The 19,426-nt window shown below is 37.6% G+C and overlaps 1 protein-coding gene across 5 annotated transcripts in view; it reads right to left on the reverse strand.

The window, feature by feature from the left end:
* The window catches only part of BTBD7 (BTB domain containing 7), a 54,604-nt gene that overhangs the window by 26,650 nt on the left and 8,528 nt on the right, over positions 1-19,426 (reverse strand). For 3 of the 5 annotated variants that reach the window (XM_051621938.1, XM_051621937.1, XM_051621941.1), the window contains 3 exons: positions 16,426-16,580; positions 7,908-8,093; positions 1,810-2,889 (listed from right to left, as the gene is read on the reverse strand). In XM_051621938.1, coding sequence (XP_051477898.1) covers positions 1,810-2,889; positions 7,908-7,989 — 1,162 coding nt within the window. In that variant the 5' untranslated portion in view covers positions 7,990-8,093; positions 16,426-16,580. The remainder of the gene's footprint in view (positions 1-1,809; positions 2,890-7,907; positions 8,094-16,425; positions 16,581-19,426) is intronic. The other 2 variants (XM_051621939.1, XM_051621940.1) reach the window with 1 other exon arrangement.

A 19,426-nucleotide genomic window follows, 5' to 3' on the forward strand; every position in this document is an offset into this window, starting at 1 on the left:
TTAACACTGTAGTTCAACTACAGTAAAATTTTTTACTGCTTCTACAGTCCATTTAACATACAGTTTCTAGGTGTACTTAGATGGGAACAACCACATAAATAAGAAGGATGCAGACAGACCAAAGAGGGTCCAAAGGAGTGTCATGAAGGTGATCAAAGGGCTGGAGAACCTAACCTGCAAGGAAAGACTGAAGTAGTTAGGTCTTTTTTCCCCTAGAGACTCAGGGGGAGCATCATCACAGTATTCTGGTACCAAATGGGCAGCTACAAAGACGACAGAAGTTCTCTCCTCACAGGGAGCAATGTGAAGAGAACAAGAGGCAACAGGTACACATTGCACCAGGAGACATCTCAATCTAAGACTTTTTTTACAGTGAGAACAATCATTCACCAGAATAACCTCCCCAGAGGCATGGTTTAGTACCCATCACTGGGGGTTTTCAATATGTGATGAGACAGTGTGTGAGATAATCTCATTTAGGCTCCCTTTCCCACAACAGGTTGGACCAGATGATCTTACAAGGCCCTTTCCAACCTGAGGTGCTCTACAATTCAATGATTCTGAGCCTAAGAATCCTTCATTCATGTTTTAGTGGCAGTGTATATGACAAAGCCCATCTCCTTTGTTTTCTGTCATTTTTATTGCAGTAGGATTATTCAACTTTCAGCATCTGAAAATCGGCGTCCTAATACAAATTTCTACAAAAGATACAATAGTTCTAATTAGTTCCCATATCTTTATCACTGATAGTTTGATATAACTATTAGGAGAAGCCATTACAAGTATCTTCCTTTCCTGCAGTGCTTATATTTGCTCTTTCCTATCCAGTCCTTAAGAAGTTCTCTATTTAAGTCTACTTGATAGTTTATATTATAAAGATTCAACTCTTGTCAAATTACATTTGATAGAAGTTACAGAAGTACAGATCTACTGTAAAATGTTGTTTAAAAAAAATTAAATTATTGTAAACAAACCATGTTGCTGATGTAACAGGGAATTCCATTGTCCATTTCTCAGCTCAGCAGTAAAATTCTCATCTCCCACCAGCAAGGCCTGAAGCAACTGCAATATGCCATTAAGTATAACATGGCCACTTAGTAGTTCAAACACCAGCAGACGAAACAGCAAGCAAAGGTCTTGCTACTAAAGGAGGAATCACTAGTTGGTTGGTCAGTGCTCCAAGAGCTCACCAGAGACTGCACATAACTCTGACCAGCCTCCATGTGCAGGGAGTCTGTTATCAAGACCTGAATGATTTTCAAGAACAACCGATAGAAGTGGAACTTTCTAAACTTTAAGTCTGAAAATACTGACTACCCCTGCCTTCAATTCTGCACATCAACCAGTAGATTCCAAAGACCTAGGACTAATGCCATTAAGCAGTTAAAATTAACCTTCCAATAGCAACATTACAGGCTTGGTGTATCCTCTTTGACAAACTACAGAAATCGTCACTTGTTACACATCCTTGTTAATACATAGGGACACTTCAAAACAAATCTAAATATTTTCTCATCACAACAAGGATCTCCTGCATCCTCTCCCTGTTGTTTACAATCCAAAAAAGGATTGTAGATTAAATAAATGTAATACTCGACATAAAGAGCATGCTTAAAAAATGGCATGCAATACGCTTAAATGGCATTTCTTCTGTCCCTAGAAAACAGATGCATTGTCTACAACTTACAGATGGAAAATACATTTCTTAAAGGACTTGTCAGCCATGAATAGGGATACTTATACTGCAAAACAGCTAAAAAATTGTTCTAACACACTCTTATGTTCTACAGCAGGGACAGTATTACATACCTTGTGCAAGCATGTTAAACTCCAAGAACAGTGCTATGTGATAAAGCTCCATAGCTTCTTCAGCCCTAGTCATGTTTAGTTTTCCTGCTACAAGAGCTTGAACTTCACTTAAACTGCCCACTGAAGGGCTAGAGTGCAAAACGGAGAGGTCCACCACATCCGTATACATACAGTTCAAAATGACCTTAGCATACTTTTTTGGTATGATAGATTCATCCAGAATAATTCTAGTTGGAGTTCGTAGAGTTCGGTCTGTGATTTCTTCACCGGTTCGTATCCTCCTCTGCAGCAAGTGACGAAAAAATGGAGATCGTGATGAAATAATAGCTTTGTGAGCTCTGAGCTCTTCATCTAGACAGTTCTGACTTCCACCAAAAGTTTCAACTAAGTCAGAGTTGGATGAAAAGCTAAGAACCACATCATAGTAGCACATGTAATCAAACAATGCGCGCATGTCAACATCTAAGGAATTTGGTGTTCCAAATTCTTCACTAAGCTGCACAAGGATATCAACATTTTGGAATCTTGAATCCTCCATTCCAAACTCGCCCGTATAAAGGTAGTGTAACAAAGCAGAAAACATAGGCATATCTATGCCAGCTGTGTTAATATCCATTATTATTTCTGCCCCATACTCTGGTGAGGAAGAAAGCAGCGTCTTAAAAAATGGACACCTTGCTGCCAATATCGCACGGTGCACGGGGAAACAAGTTTCTTGAAATATTAAGTCTACATCAGTACAATATTTGTACTGATAAAGTTCAGCCATGTCTTTTTGTAGCGTCCTGGCTTCTGGTCTTGCCAAATTAGCTTGTAGATAAAGTTCCTTTAAGGCTGACGTCCCTTCATACTCTTCTACTAACGCGTTAACATCTCTGACATCCCAGCCTGAGAGGAGTTCGCGCATCTGCTTGGCATGATCAGCAGATCTGCTAGATTTCCGACGCTTAATGAATTTCTTTTTGAGGGTAGCAAGGCCAGAGGTTTTCTTTTTCTTGTCTTGAGGTTTCTCATGGCCATGGTCAAGGCTATACAGCTTCGATTCACAGCCGTAACCTTGATGAGAATAGGATGATGTCCCTGAAGGCAAAAAGGAAAATTGAACACACACATTTATTCTTTATATTTAAAAGAAAGTTCCATAACACTCAAACAGTCCATCAGTGTCTCTGCAAGTTACACAGTTTTTCCTTCTCCTCAGATCAGATAATTTAACAAGTTGGAAACTTGATTGAAGTATTTATTTTCTGCCCATTAAGAACAAAGACTTCACTCCCCTCCCACCCCCCAACTCTGAAGTTTGTTAACTTTTTTTAAATGTACTCAATTTTAAGAACCAAGCAGTGCCAGTCAATGTAGCTCTGTAGCACGACTCACTTATCTAAGGAGGAAGAGAACACTGTGCTCATAACCATACAAGTCTCATCATATTAACTATAGCAGCTGAAAAATACAGTCTTTTTAAAACTTTGTATGCTCTCAGTGAAATGGTAGCACCTGCCTCCCCCTTCAGAGTGTTCTTCAAATTCTGTTCCTCTGGAATTAAGTATTGTTTCAACAAGAAAACATACCTGGCATCACAGTTGCCATAGTCACAAGAAAACAGGAAAAGAGAGAAGACTACTAAAATACTCGGGAAAACTGAGGACAAGCAATTAATTTTCAACACAAATTTAACAAGAAAGTAAAAATCCTGTCTATTATATGACATATCAAGACATGCCAAAAGACAAACACATAAAATGAGTGCCTTTCCACAGAACCATAGATGCTAATCTGTGCCTATATCCCATTTAAAAGAGCAGAGAATGTAAATTGTATTGTATTATCAAAGATAATACAGAACACTATACAATTGAAGTATACATATAATTATTTTTCTCCTAAAAATAATTTATAGGGAAGTTATGTTATGATCCAAACATGTAACGAAATTAAAAGTTGATTCTCCTCAACATTATCTGTGGTGTTACCACCTGACCTGTTCTCCCAAATAAACTGTTGCCGATTGTCAGTTTGAGCCTAACTGCATATACAGTAGCACTGACAGCAATTTTGTAAAAGAGGATTAGGATCTGTATTTCTAGAAGTAATGGAAAGCTGATGTTTTAGCAAAAAAGTATTTAAAACTATAGTTTAAACAGAAGCATAAACCTAATGTTACAGGGTTATTTTATAATTTAACTTTATTTACAGAATTTTCACTCTAAGCCAGATGGTGAAAAACCTCAGATGTAACCAGAAAAAAAAATGTTCATAAACCCAATTACTTCTTCCAGAGAAAAGGAGAAACCCAGATGAAAACATTTGCAAATGGTATACAGGTTAATTACAACTGCAGTTTCACTTGAAATAGTAGTTGTTAGGATCTTCTGTTAAGATAATCTGCTCGGAATAGTTAACATTTCCATCAGTACACCTGTGTAGGTTGCCTGTTTTGGATCTTAAGTTCAAAGCACACCAAACACCATGGCCTTTTTTAACTTCTTCTATCATTGTTCTCTTACAGTTCCATGTTTCAGGTAGATGTGATGTGATGCTGTTCTCTATGCTATTTTAACAGTGATGTTATGGGCCAGTCTCTCAAACACTTCTTTAGTTACTACAAAATTTTAGATAAGTATTTCTTGACTTTGAGAGACACAGGAGCAATTCACAGTTGCATTTGAAAGCATGGCAACTATAACAATCTAAGATTTCTGTAAATTGTTTTATTTAAGCCTCAACAATTCTAAGTAACCTTATATATTGGCTCTTATGCCAAGCTAATTAAAACTCCTCTAAACCATACAGCGCAATGGTTTTACAGTTCCTCTATTAGTGAAAACTTTGGGAAGGAATTTTGCTTTCTTTGAGGAAGGGCCTCTAACCATCTTATCCATGCTACATTAAATTTTGCTTGATCAGGTAATGCATCATTAATCATATTGAAATTTCAAGATATTAAAAAAATCAAGCTAAATTAAGAGAACAGCAGTAACTCAAGACAATTTTAACAAAGATGCTGCGCTACAAAATCCACCATTAAAATTCCCTCCACATGCTATACTAGGTATTGTAACAGAGAAGTAGGTATTCAGTCTCCTGCTGATAGAGACAAGCCTAGAATTTCTGCTTCATTTAAAAAGTATCAATTACAATTCACAATAGAACTACACTTTGGTGACTCTATAATGATAGATTCTGCTCCACGAGAACATGCCAGCTTATTTCTAATTGAAGTATTTTGGATTCTAATGACAAATTTGAGTATGCAAAACATTCTCTTGCATTCTGCTAAAGAAAATCTAGGACACCACCAGTCTCAATCGCTTTTTTCCCTAAAGGCTGCCAAGAGCTATTACTTGCACATGAATTAACACCAGATACTAAAATACCATTCAAACCTTTGTGTACCTCCAGCTACTTAAAAGACTTACCTTGAGAAGTACTGCAAACAGTGCTATTAACTCCTACAAACAGATTAAACACTGCTACATAAAAGTGCTGCCACACAACTGCTTTTTGCCAGAGACAGAAGTAGAGACGCACCAGCATAGCCTCCCTGGGCTCACAACAGCTAGTGGCTCCATATCCCTCAAAGAAAGAATGCTGAAGAGCCCCTGTATTCCTTCATAAGGCAGCAGGCATTAGAAGCAGGAAACAGAAATTAATTTCCCACTTTTACACTAAAAAGCACCAACCTATTAAATGCTGTTAAAAAGAAATAGCTATTTCGTGCCTGTAGACTATATCTAGCTTTGAACAGATAAATATTTACAAGAAATATGACTGCCAAGAGAAACTACTTGGGCACTTGACAATGAATAATGGGCTCTGTCTAGTCCTCTGCATGCCTATACAGTTTAGAATCTAATTATAGAGCTCTATTTAAAAACAAACATCTTGAACAGATGTAACACCCTAGAAAATGGTGTGAAAACCTCCTCCTGAATGCTGCAGACAAAACAGCAAGGAGATGACTAGTTAACCTCTGCTAAAACAAAAGTAACTTTTACAGTAAGAGCACTGCATTATTTTCACTGATTTATCTCCCCTGTGAAGTTTAAGCAAACACAGCATTAAGACAACTAACAAGAGGAGCTCATCCTATGAAATTATTGTGCTTTGCTAGATCAGTTCTCAGCTTTTAATATTCATCCTACATTTACAATGTAACATGGCCAAGCGCTTTAATGGTAAAGCAGCATGTCTAAATCAACCCCCAGGCCTGAATCCAGATTCCAGGAATAATGCAAGTAATACATATTACACAGCTATTACAACTCCAGTCCCCATACTTCCAGTTCTGCTTTGGGGCAGTAAATAGAACTAATGCCTCTCACAGTAAAAAAAACCCAAACAACATACCTGTAAAAGTTGATTTAACATTAAAACATCATTATTCTGACAAGTGATGAAAACCTCAGCTATCATTTAGGATACATCTATTTTCTACTGAGACATCTATACAAATCAATCATCCAATCAAGTGTCAAGATGAGAAAGAGCTAAACTCCACAAAGTGGGAAGAAGAGCTGAACATCTGTGTTGTAGATAGTACACTACTAGCACACTTATAAATGCCAGAATAATATCAGAAGATTTCAGGAAAAATTTTAACCAGACCACTTATTTGTCTTGTCTAAGATGAGGTAGCAGAATGCTTTTAGACCTTTCTCCAAAATGCATCTATAGGTTATGGGGATAAGTAAATTTATCATTACATACTACAGAATAAGTTTCTGTTTTGAATTTAATAATCAACAAAACCTTCCACAAACCCAGCAGGAACTTTGAGGTAATTAATGAAGCTTTTGGAACTCTCCCCTCTTCAAATCTGCTCAGGTGTTTCAGCATGCAGATCTGCCTATTCTCAGATAGATCAAAACATGTATTAAAAATGTTGTGGCTGTGATTTTAGAAAATATGAACTGGGGCAAATCACTACTGTTAGTTAGGATACAGTGAAAATACATAAAGCCTTATGGGGGATTTTACAGCATAGATATCCAAGGTAATACTAAAAGCTTTCCTTGACATGCTATGAAAGCACATGCAGAGTATTTAGCCCAGAGCTTAGTTTTTTATATGTAACAGTTTGTGGGTTGTCCTCTACTCAGACCACCAAAAGTTAGGATTGTCATTAAAAGAGAAGACAAAAGAGAAAAACAAGTACATTTTTCCTCTTCTAAGGATATCACTGTGCTTTCAGTGGTGATTTAGAAGTAACACTTCAATATCAATAACTACTTATAAAGCATTGCAAACCAAGGCATAAGGAAGAAATATGCTTAAAGAGTACCTGTCATTTATTGCTAAGATCAATCTTCAGGCTGTCAGGGTTGTTTTAAGGAAGATTTATCTTCTCAAAAACTGCCTTAAACACGTAACTATTTAATATTTACAATGTGACAGTACTGAGATGTACTCTGAGGGCTTTTTGCACCAGACTGAAAAGCACATAAAGGTAGTACCTGCTCCAGTTATGATTTGGATAAGAAGGCAATTTCTTAAGAGCTCTTCGATTCACATTTCCAGTTGAGCAAGGTCCTTGCTTGTAAACAATACTGTTAGGATAGTAACTACCCCCATTCCCCATTTACAGGAAAAGGACAGGATAAAAAGTTGTCTTCAAGACTGCTTGTTATCTTAACAGGCTTATAATCAGATATGTCTTTTAGCAATCAGAAAATAATTCACTCAGGTTCAACCAATGCCAATACTACAACTAATACTGATAATCAAGAGTTTTATTTGCTCTGACACAATTTCACAGAAAATCTGAGGAAGAGCAGAAAATAGTAGATAGTATTAATAGCAACTGCTCTTGGACTGGGAGAATTTGCATGCACAGTTTAAATAAAGAGATGTTTATTTGATAATTAAACAACCTGGCAGCTGTTTACTAGCAAATGGCAGATCAACTTACTGCCTACCTAGGCCAAACAGATACTGCACAGTACTGAATTTCATGCACGATTGAGCTTGAATGGATTCAAACTGGTGACCTAGAAAACAAAAACTCTGCACAACAATCCTGCAAGCAAATGAAATCCAGTGTATATGCAATACAGCAAGCCATTTATGTAAATGACAAGATAACTTAAAAGAGTTACCTATGAATGTTTGCTGTGCCTGTGAATTTCCCCCTACCCTTGGGGAAGATGAGTGAGGGTAGCTAGATGCATTAGCACCCATTTTCTTCAGTCACTCAGGCATTCCGCCTGCTGGCTCTTCAATGTATAATCCCATAATCCTTAATAAATCTTCAATCCCTGGTCCAGCATTCTGTTCCTCCATTTCTGAAAAAGAAAAAAACAAAAGTTACTTTTTTTTCAGTAGGTATTACGTGATTTAAGTAAAATAAACTCAGCCTCCTGCACACAGCATTTTCATAAATTAAACCCTCAAACATTGCCAAGATTGCTTTTTTATTTAAAGGATAAAACCAAGATCAAAATAACTTGTAATTTTCCAAAACATTCACAGATCAGTATGACAAACTGCAACAAGGAACAAGATGACTATCAAACTTCTGGTTAAGAAATCTTCAAGCAGGAGTTGGTCTAGACTAGATATGCTCCTTTAACTATATCAAAGACTTTTCATGCACACTGATATGTTTACACAGTGTTTAAAAAATCCCAAGTTAAATTATACTGAGAAAGCAGAATAAACCAGTCCCTTTGGAGGCTATACCATAATCACTGCTTTTAGCTGCATTTTGATTTCATACCATTTATGTAGTTCTTGTTCAGTCCTACTTTTCAAGTTTAGACTAGTACCTAGAAGTAGGTTTATAATAGAAAAAAGGTATTTAAGCGTTCATATAGAGCTTTAATAGGCATTTGAAAACATTTTAGGAAGTCAATCTGAGGAAATTTGAACATGGATTAGTTGCTAAACATACATCAAGTACATTCTAATTAATTCCTATATTAGCAGTGTTAAAATATTAATCCTGCAAAATTTAATTACCACAATGTCTATTGTCAACTGCACATATGTGCCTCCATTCAAAACAAAACACGTAGATAGCAAGTGATGCAAAGGTAAAAATCAATAGTAAGAATTTTTTAGACTCTATCCAATATTGTGAACATGAAGATAAATTCTACCATGTTGTCACAGGTGTACTTATATTTGCTATATGCTCCTGCTATATGCTCCCAACTTTCTCATTTCTCAGTACATCTCTGGCATGTTAAATCAGACAAGTAAGTGCCATACAAGAGCCTGTGTTTCCAGAAGGCTGCAACATTGATCCAGTCTTCTTCCTGCTATAATAATCTGTTTATTTCTAGCATGAGGAGTTCAGAAGAGCAAGTTACTGCAACACTGGGGAGACACACCTGGCCTCCTAGCCAAAAAACCAGTATGCAAAACAGATCCTGGGGAGCAGAAAGTCAGACACATCCAGGAAGGAGAAGGCTGCAAACTGATGAAGGCAATGGGGAACATGAACAAGAACCCCAGAATTCAAGGGATGGCTTAATGAGAACAAGTAAAGGAGGGTTTGAAAACCTGACTTAGAGACATGGATATGTGAAAAGGTGAGAGACAGGCATGGAACTGTAGCATTATGGAAGCAGAAGAGGGTGCATGATTTCCAACCATCTGATACCTTAGAACAAGATTCCTAAAATCAGGCCTTTTGGAATTTGTGGTCTATGGCATTAGATGTTTTCAAAAAGAAACTACAACACCTCACTCTAGACAGACAGAATAGCTGCTCTAGAGAGTGCATAGCCCAGGTCTGCCTCACACAGCTGCAGTCTGCAGATCACTAGCTGAATTCTGCTAAGGCAGAAGACACAACAACACAGCAGCTTTGCTTGTATTATGCCAGTCAATTTGAGACAATCCATAGGCTTGCACATGCAGAAAGAGGCTGCTTCCATGCCTGCCCTCACTAGCTAGGTGGCAATGTCTCCTCAATGGCATATAACCTGACACTTTTCTTGAAATTGTCTCCCTGCAGATTTAGCTTACAGAAAAATAGAACACCTTCTTATGTGAATAGCAAGCCTGCTCTGGACAAAATTATAACAAGAGTACATGCAAAATGGGCAGCATCACACCAACAAACACCAGTAAATCTCAGCAAACACAAGCTGTTGGATCAGTTGAGTCTTAGCCAATGCATGTACTCATTTTCTTCCCTGTGCAGAAATAAGCTAACTATTCTAAGATAATCAAGTCCATATGGATGCAAACCTCTTCTCCATACATGAAAAACTCAGCTGATTTAAGAAAAAACACTTGGAAAGTAACTTCATTAAAGCAGTGACACTCCAAATTATTTGTGTACCCACACAGAATATATCGCTTAAATGTGCCGTCCATTTCCACGTGGAATTAGTTCCGCTCAGTACAAGCTTTGTGGAGTCACCTTTCAGTCTGAATGCCAACTCCCTTGCAAATAAAGGTCAGCATCCTGAGTAGATATCCCAACAACTTCCCTTTTCTCAGCTAAAATTGGACTCGGTTCATTCGGACAGAGTCCTGGAATAATGCCACTGCTATTCCACTTTCCTCTTCTGTGCTCAGCTCTGGTGTGGTAACTGGTCTGTGAGATGTCTACTAATACTTTTCAATTCTTCCTGACATGGGAGGAAGTCCAGGATCTAAGTAAAAGAGGGGAGAGGGCAAGGGGAGGGAGGGAAGTGTGCGGTTTTGTTTGCTGTTGGCTTTTTTTTCTAGCAAGTACTAAATATACAGGCTTGAAGTTAGCATGCCCCAGAAGATGGAAGGAACATGACCAAGGAATATTTACAACAGTTCAACATATTTTATTCAGTGCTTGAATTTGCAAAACAACAGAATTTAAGTTAACTGAAAAATGTGAACACTCGAAAAAGTTCCTAAAATATTCAGTATATAGTTTTATTCAGAGCCTTGCCACAAGAACACTGTTACACTTAAAGCCCAAGTGAGCATCATGCAAAATTAATCCACTCACTGAATTTAAAATATGTAACTTAAGTAATATAGAACAGGGTAAAAAGTATCATATTAAAACTGTATACATAAACATATTCATTTATATAAACTATATATGGATATTATGTAAATTCATATATTTATATAAGTAGACCCAAACACAAAAAGCTTCCAGCTGAGGAGGAATTCAATGCACTTCAGCAGAGTAGGCACTGTGGTCAGCCATTCAAGATACAAAACTTCCTGTGTCTCCTTTCAAATGTATCCATGCACTGCTTAGTCGTGTATGCTGGCTGACTTCATAAGAGTATTTTCTATTAATTCAAACACACTTCATAATAGAGTAGTTTGTAATAGAATATATTGTGCCTCATGGCTCAAAATTGATTATAGCTTTAGTCCCACCACTGTCCTTAACATCCTGTATCAACTGAAAGAACAGTCTTTGTATTTTTTATTTTTTCACTGCATTTTACAAGATAATATTGTATAACCCATGTTGCATTTCCTAAACAATTTAAGCTGACAGCAACAATAAGCCCTGTTCTGGAGGAAGGCTTGCCTTCCTCTGTTCATTCTCATATCCATTTTCCCCACCTTGTTTGTTCTGGCCCAAATATTCCCTGAACCAGGTTAACTGACCCACATTACAGACAACCTAGACAAAATAGTTACCCAGTTACAGTTACCCAGCTGGTTTATAAGGCATCACATGAATACTTGACCCAGCACAGGTAGAAAGAGGAACATGGAAACAAACTGCTAGAGCCAACATTGCCTCTTGACAGCTAGGAATACTTAAACCACTCATGGATTTTGGTTGGTTTTGTTTTGTTTTGCTAGTGTCCACTTCAGCCTCTACACTAAACCTAGCCTACCTGCACAGAAGTCAGTTTTGCATGTAACTTGCTGAGTCTAGTACAAACATAAATATATTTCACCACAAAAAACACCAAATCAAGACTGCTTCCCATGGTGAAAGACAGCTGTAGAATATGAACACATAAAGAGAAACAACCCCAAAACAAAAATAATTAGATCTTCAGTTGCAAAAGGAAAGAAATATTTCATCTTTCCTTGCAGAAACTACCTTGCATACCAAAAGCTTCCCTATTTCAGCTTAACTGAAAATTTTTTTAAATCTAATTTTAGCCTCAGAATACAATAATGGAATTTTGTTTTCATAACTACCATCAGGTGAACATTTTCTTGTCTTTTTGTTAATGGCTTACATGCATTCACATAAGCATTATCAAAAGGAAACTAAATTCAACATCTGCTGACCTACTGAAACAGGATCTCTTGTTGAGAGCAGTGACCCCCACATAGATGTGCGTTATGTATGTACACACACAAAAAGTTGAACTATGTCAAATTTTCTTTAAAAAAAAAAACAAGCCTGCTTTGCAGAAATAGTATATGAAGTGTTATATGAAACCAGGAAGCTTCAGAAGCCAAAATTACTATCCCAAAAGATACAAAAAGCACAGAAGTTACTTTCCAATTATACTAATACTTAGAGCAGAATGAAATTTAAAATAAACACATATCAAGTTAAAAGTTTTGGTACCTGAAACAAGTTCCTCCACCAACTCAGTACTTGTCACACTGAACGTAAAACCCTAAGAACCTAAGATGACTTGCATCTGAGGTGTCTGGGCTGACAGCCAGGATTTCCTGAATTGGGAATTTTAATTTAACAAAAAGTCTGTGCACAGAATGGACTTTGGGTAACAGTGGCACTTTGTTTAGTCATCATTCAATACAAAGGTTTTATAAAATTTTCTGTAGTCCACTGGGATCCAGTTAATATAAAGGGCAAGGCAGAGTGTTACAACATGTTTTAAACAAAAAACATTTTACTTTTTCTCCTTTAAAATTTGAAGAGTTTTTTTGTATTTCTTTGGGAGTTGTTGCCATAGGATTATGAAACAGCATAATACTATAAGACCAAATTAGGAAATCATATCAAGTACATGCATATACCTTGTGCCAACAAGATTCTTCAGGTTTTACGTTTTACCTAACACATTTTAAATTTACTACAAGTAAATGATAACACAAGTATCACAAGTAAATCCTTACTTGTATTTGCTTATATTTTTATCTAGACCAAAAAAATTATATTTTGCCTCAACAGTTCCTTTCAAGTAACAAGGAAGCAGAACTGTAATGTGAGATGATAACATCCATCAAACTGGTACACTCACAGAAAAATAAAAACCCTAAAAAAAATTATCAACTTTTAAAAGTGGTAACACCAGTAAGGAAATACTCTAACTAAATTTTAGCCAGGACAAACCAATTTTCAAAGGGATTAGCCAGATAAATAACTAAACGAAAAAGAACTTGTAAGAATGGACTCCTGTCATTGTCCCCAAGGTATATCCCACCAGTCTGCCTTAGCAACTTGAACTTGTTTCCATCTGAGCAGTGATTATCTGGTGACCAATAGAGAGCCCTGAGCCATCAAAACAGAATTCAGGAACAAACCCAACTTCAGCAGAATTGTTCCACAGCTCCCATCCAGTGGGGAATCTCCACAGCCAATCCTGAGCTTGCTGGTTGTTACACAATATCAATATTGGAATTACCAGCCAGTATCATGCAAAAGGACAAGCACTCAGAAATGAAGAGAAAGTTGATTGTGGTTGGAGTTCAACTGTTTGTTCAGATGTGCATTTACTATCTTACCTCGTTTTCTTACTATCCTATTTGATGTGTGTGTGCAGGGGGGTTCTGCAAGGAAGAGGAGCTGACAGGAACCGAGTACTACCTGTCCTGACCTCCTCCTCATTCCATGAATGAGGCACTCAAGAGAGGTACTGGCATACTCACAGATCTTGCCAAGGCTAGATGTCTCCAATCTCAAGAGCACAGATGCTAAAGGACTGAATGCTTATGGGACAGTGCATCTTGAAGAAATTGTGAAACTGCTATGTAATTCTTTGTTCAAAGGAAACAACTGGAATTTTGAAGGACCAGCTGAATATATTGTCTGATGTACACAAAAATCCATGCAGAGTCTATTTTGATTCTTTTTTTAAAAATCCAGTCAAACAATCAACCTTTATCATTGCTTAAAATTATCTGGATGACAAAACAGTAAGATGTAGCTGATACAGCTGAAAGGTTCTGATTTGGATTAGTACTGTACAAAAAACCAAGGATAACGTTCTCCATTACTTAGGCTTATCAATCTGTTATTTCATGATTTACTGCACTGGAAAGAAAGAAAATCCAATATGCAAAATACCAGAACTTAAGCCACATCAGCAGCTACAAACAGAAGAGGGCAGACAACTAGATTACAAAAGTGACTGCACTGCTTAGTACTTTGCTGAGAATCATGTGTTCCAGCTATCACAAAGAATCCTTTCTTAAAGTTAAGCACAAATTTTAAAGCACTTTGTTTTTCATGAAGTTGTACAGATCTTTTAAAATGGAGGCAGCAAAAACCTCCCAGTAGTCCTGACTTTTTATTTCTAGATTTGTTGAGAACCATAAGACTGAAGGAAAGAAACCAAACCAAAACAGAAAACCTGTACCAATTTTCAGCATGTCCTCTGAGGAATCAGAATGAAAGTTAAAAGAAATTTATTCAAATATACTAAAAAATTCAGAAGCATTCTGGCAGTTGAAAAGAGACAGAATGTATAGGAAAAAAAAACCTCTTTTCAATGCTGTCAAAGCAGGATTTTTGGAGATCAGCAGAGCAATTCAGAATACAATGTGAATGTGTCACATCCTAGAAACAATTAAATGTGGTCAGCAGGAAGCAACAGGTCAAATCACTAACAGCTCTACAGAGGCATAGGACATGACCATATTTTATACTACCCTAAATACAAAAAAGTTCCAGCACCTAAAAAAGCCAAACACACAAAGCACATGCAGACTACAAACCTGAACAGAACAGGAAATTCTTTCCAAGAAACATAAATGTTTTCATATACTGGCAAATGACTCCATCTCTGAACATCACTGATATCTCCAGCTGGTTGCAAGCACCTGCTTATTTACCAAAAGTCTATTCTGATTGATGATACTCACATAAAAGACTTAACTAACATTCCTGAAGTTGAATTCAAAACAGTTCTTTTAGAAAAATCGGCAAGAACTCTCTTACTGCCCTCTAGGACCCTCTTGAAGTGAAATGACACTGTGTATTCTTCTTTCCATTTTTTAGAAGTTCACTTGAAAGGAATGTTATCTGATTCAGACAGAAGATGTCATTAAATCTACTTTGTAAGGCAATCAGAGCAATCCTCTCCACCAAATCATTATCAGTATCACTGAATAGAGCAATTAGGAATGAACACATGCATTTACAAGGAAAATGGGAACAATTCATTTTAGCCAATCTAGAATAAGGAAGATACTCTGACATGTTGTGATATTTTTTGAGTCTTTTCAAAAGGCCCCTTCTGAGCAAATAAAATAATGCTTTTATTTTTTAAGATAGGCAAATCCTCTTTGGTGTAATAACTATGTGAACACATCAGCTCATTAAGACAGAAAAAGGAACCTCCAAATTACATGAAAAGCCCCTCCATAAAGAATTGCACCTTTAAAAAAAGTAGTCTGCTTTTGTCTCTCTGTCAAAGTTCTGGCTAACACTCAACTGTCTTTTCAGGCACCAACTTAACTCAGTCAAATTTCAGCTAAATTCAGCTTCAGGTACTGGGACTGAATACCAGCCTGGTAAGACCACTGTCCTCCTCTCTCTCTGTCTCACATACTGTCTGTCCTTTATTGCGGCAGTATCCTCAGTCATATGCTCCTTTCTTCCTCCATGGAAAATTCAGGAGTGGAGCAAAAGTAAGAATTCTCCACATGAATCTGTCCCACTTTCATACAGCGTATTTCATGTGCTTCTTATTCAAATACAACTCATCTGTCATCAGAAATGTTGCTTTTTGTGCAGCTGGGCAGGCAGTCCTTCCTCTCTACCATGTTCACAATTCATGTGATTTCCTTTTTTCTTCTTTGAGAATGCCCCCTAAAGATCCTTCCTTCATCAAGAAAGGGAATTCCTCCTCTCGCTTGAGCTGTGACCCAACCACAACACAAGACGCTGTTTTCAATTAGCAAGTCTATGAAAGACTGTGAAATCTTGGCTCAAACCCCAACCATATGGAAGATCTGTCTCTGGATTTTAGTGCTGCTGCCTTCTCAGATGAGGCACCACCTCAGTGGGATATACCCTACTGTATCCTTGTACTGGAGACATTTTTCTTTTTCTTGAGCTCAGTGACTTCACAGAAAGCCTTTTACTCTGAATTAGGATTTGGGAGCTTCCTGTACACAACAGCGCTTCCAAATTCACTGCACACTTACATTCACCACACTTCCTCTCAGAATACATTTTCTTTGAGAGTATATTAAAGTTACTAATAAGGCAATCCCAAACACTATGCTCTGCACCCACACTAAGTAAGCAGCACCCGTCCTCTCTCATGACTTATTTTTTCAATTCACCTTCAAAAACGCATCCTTTTGATCTCACAGTTTTAATTTCCTTATTAACTTCCATAGCCTTAAGAGGAATAGTAGTAATCTCTGGTGATGACACTGCTTGGGATTTTCCCAGCATCCCAATTTTTGAAACAGACTAAAAATCTTGGACCCATGTGCTGATGAACCTTCCCACATGGGTGAACTGTGTTCATAAATCAGTTTACTGATTACCTCTATCTTATTTTGACTGCAATCAACTCCTCATTCTGCCAGCCAGCATCATCTTGTGGTATTTTTGTTGCCTGGAACCATTACCAAACATCTTTCCTCATTACTTCCGTGTTTCTGCATAATCCTCTTCTTTTTTGCACAAGCTTCCGAGATGCCTGGTGACAGAAAAATACACATTTCATCTACTTCCACTGAAAACCTCTGCTTGTGTTAAATAGCTATTATCAACATTGCCATCTATTAAAAACAATTCTCTGTACATCCCCCTCCTTAATATACCATGATTCTTTTTGTTCTGTACATCATCCTTTCTATAACTCCTTTCATCATCACACAACAGCACACTTCACCTATGCAACTTTTTCTTTTAACTATAGCAGTTTGAAGTATCAGCTGCTAGCATCATGTCATATATTTAAGTCTAATGGATTCATCCAGTTACAATAGGAAAAACTGGAAGGCAGAACACGGAAAGGTATGACAAAGAACTTAAAAGGTAATCTAGTCTAGCTCATTTAATGAGATATATCAGGTATTTTATTAAAGAAACATTGATTTTCCTCATTCAAGAAAGCATTAATCACAGCCATAAAACAGACACATTTCAGCTACAGTTCAAATAGTCTCTACACTAATAGTCAAAATCCATGACAAATTTTGTATCAACCAAAACAATCTGGATTCAAAATGCATTATTTGGTGTATCCAAAAGCAAGCTGGCTCTCTGTCACTGTGGTTCTATGCATGCCTCTACAGCAGCAGTGCTCACCTCAGCTACAACCACCACCATCTTCCCAAAGCTCCTTCATCATGTCAGCAACCAAATCAGGGTATTCTTTTCTGCAGGATTTTTTTCTTCAGTGTAATTAGGTCCCTGCACCAGTTTATTAAATGACCCAAGAAATGTCACCAGAGGAGGGAAGAGCAGAAAAAAAAGGCTGCTTGCTCCCCACAGTCAAAAGCAACATGCAGTTTGAGTAATACTTAGTTGGCACAGCCTTCAAAAAATAAACTTTCTCCAGTCCTATGAATTCATTCCTACAGCAGAGCTGTCACCTTTCATTCCAACAGACAGCTGGAAAGCCAATTAAGTCCTATCAGGGACTCAAATGGCTTGTCTGTTCTCAGCTGATCATCTTGTATGGCTGCAACAGCCTCTGCCCTTAAGTACAGCATTGTCTCTATCTTAATTCAGCCAACTACTACTTTCAATGTAAATATCTTAATGTAAGTCAGTAGCCATAAGATCACTCTTGAAAAACACTATTTCTCCTACATATCTATTAAAATTAACAGTAAAAAAAATATTATATTCAGATTGCCTGCAGACCAAGGATAGGTCCTAGCAGAAACAGGTGATTTACAAAGCACTAACTATAACTAGGATTCACCACAGTAGTGCTAACTGTAGCTAGCTAGCTGAACTGCTGTGTTGTCTTTGGCCTGTACTTCTTTTGGTTTTTATTTGTACATTTTGTTGTTCCCTTTAACTAGGTCTTGGTTAACAGCCCTTCAGACAGCTGCCACTACAACTCAGAAGGTCCATGGTGCTCGTTGCTTTTTTGAAGGCTTGGAAGATTCAAAGTTTGCAGTGACAGAATACATGCACCTAGATATTAGTCATATGGGGAAAAAAATACACAGCCAAGCCTATGCACATTTTAATACTCTCCGTTCAATCCAGCAAATTGTGGGGAGAAGCTTAACAGTGTATGCATGATTCCCTGCCTGTCAGTTCTTCACAGGGATGATGTTAAACTGGGAGCTGCGCCTTCCCCTTACTCTACTGCTCCAGCCAGGGGGTTGTCCTGCCTCCCCTCACACTACATACAGAGATTCTATCATCACTGAACAAGTAATTTCAGATGGCTGATTCATCATCCCACTGCAGGAGAGCGTGACAGGTAACAGACAGGAAAAAGGGAATTATTTCAGGTTGGTCTGACAGTCAGCTACAACTGGAACAGGAACCCACAGCTGTCAGTATGAAGAGAGTAGACTACCGCTATTAAACTGCCTCAACTCCACGAAACCTTACCTTTGCAGTTACCCTTTTCCTTCTCTCTGAGCTCGGGCTCAGACTCAACAAGTCACTCTAGCCTGGCTCCAGGCACATAGGCAGAGTCCTGCTTTGCAGCTGCTGCTCCTGAGGCTCAGGTTTCAGTGCTGAGGCTCTACCTTTTCCCCTTGTCTCCTAACATCCAGTCACTCCCAGGTCTACTCTGCTCACCAAAGCAGGCAGCAATACAAAAAACATCAAACTGGAAAATTCATTGTGCACAGTATTTATACAGTTGACTCATTCTAGAGTTTGTAAACTGGCTATGGACTGCTGCCATGCTGAGCAAGTCTGAAATTCCTGGCCAAACCCACAGAATTTTGTTTAGATGCTTTTAACATACAAAACCCGAAACTAACACATTGATCTTGTGCCTGTTTGTATAAATCAGTTGTCTCTGTATATACAAAGATTTTAACAGTTATTTAAAAGCTTGCACATTTAAAAGATTTCTCCTTTGGTTGGGCTTTTCTATACAGTCAATTTAAATTCATCACCTTAAGCGGAAAATTTTAAGAGCTATACTAACTTCAATAAGTAACATTTACACCACATCTGATGTAAAAAAAAAATCTTTCTATGCCATACACTTAAAAGATTTCAGCCATTATGAAGATGGATATTTTAGTACGTGCACGTGGGAGCACGTAGAGTAACAATATACACCAACATCGCAATGCTTCCCCTCACAAGCAAACTTCAGATGCTTCCACAGACTATCAGAACCCTCAAACTTTCACCAGGAACTTTAGCTTCAGTAACAGTAACCTTTAGAGTCCATGCAAGTGTAGCAAGAACTAAATGCTCAAAAACTTTGGGGTGTGTCCTCCCCAAAAATGTAGAAACCCATTTCAAATGAAACAGACATATACTTCCTCAATGACAAAAACAATCAATTAAGGCAGGAAAGGCTTAGTCAGAAAACCAGTCTAGTAGTTAGTC

This window comes from Apus apus, chromosome 5 (assembly GCF_020740795.1).
Source record: "Apus apus isolate bApuApu2 chromosome 5, bApuApu2.pri.cur, whole genome shotgun sequence".
In the NCBI taxonomy this organism is placed as follows: domain Eukaryota; kingdom Metazoa; phylum Chordata; class Aves; order Apodiformes; family Apodidae; genus Apus; species Apus apus.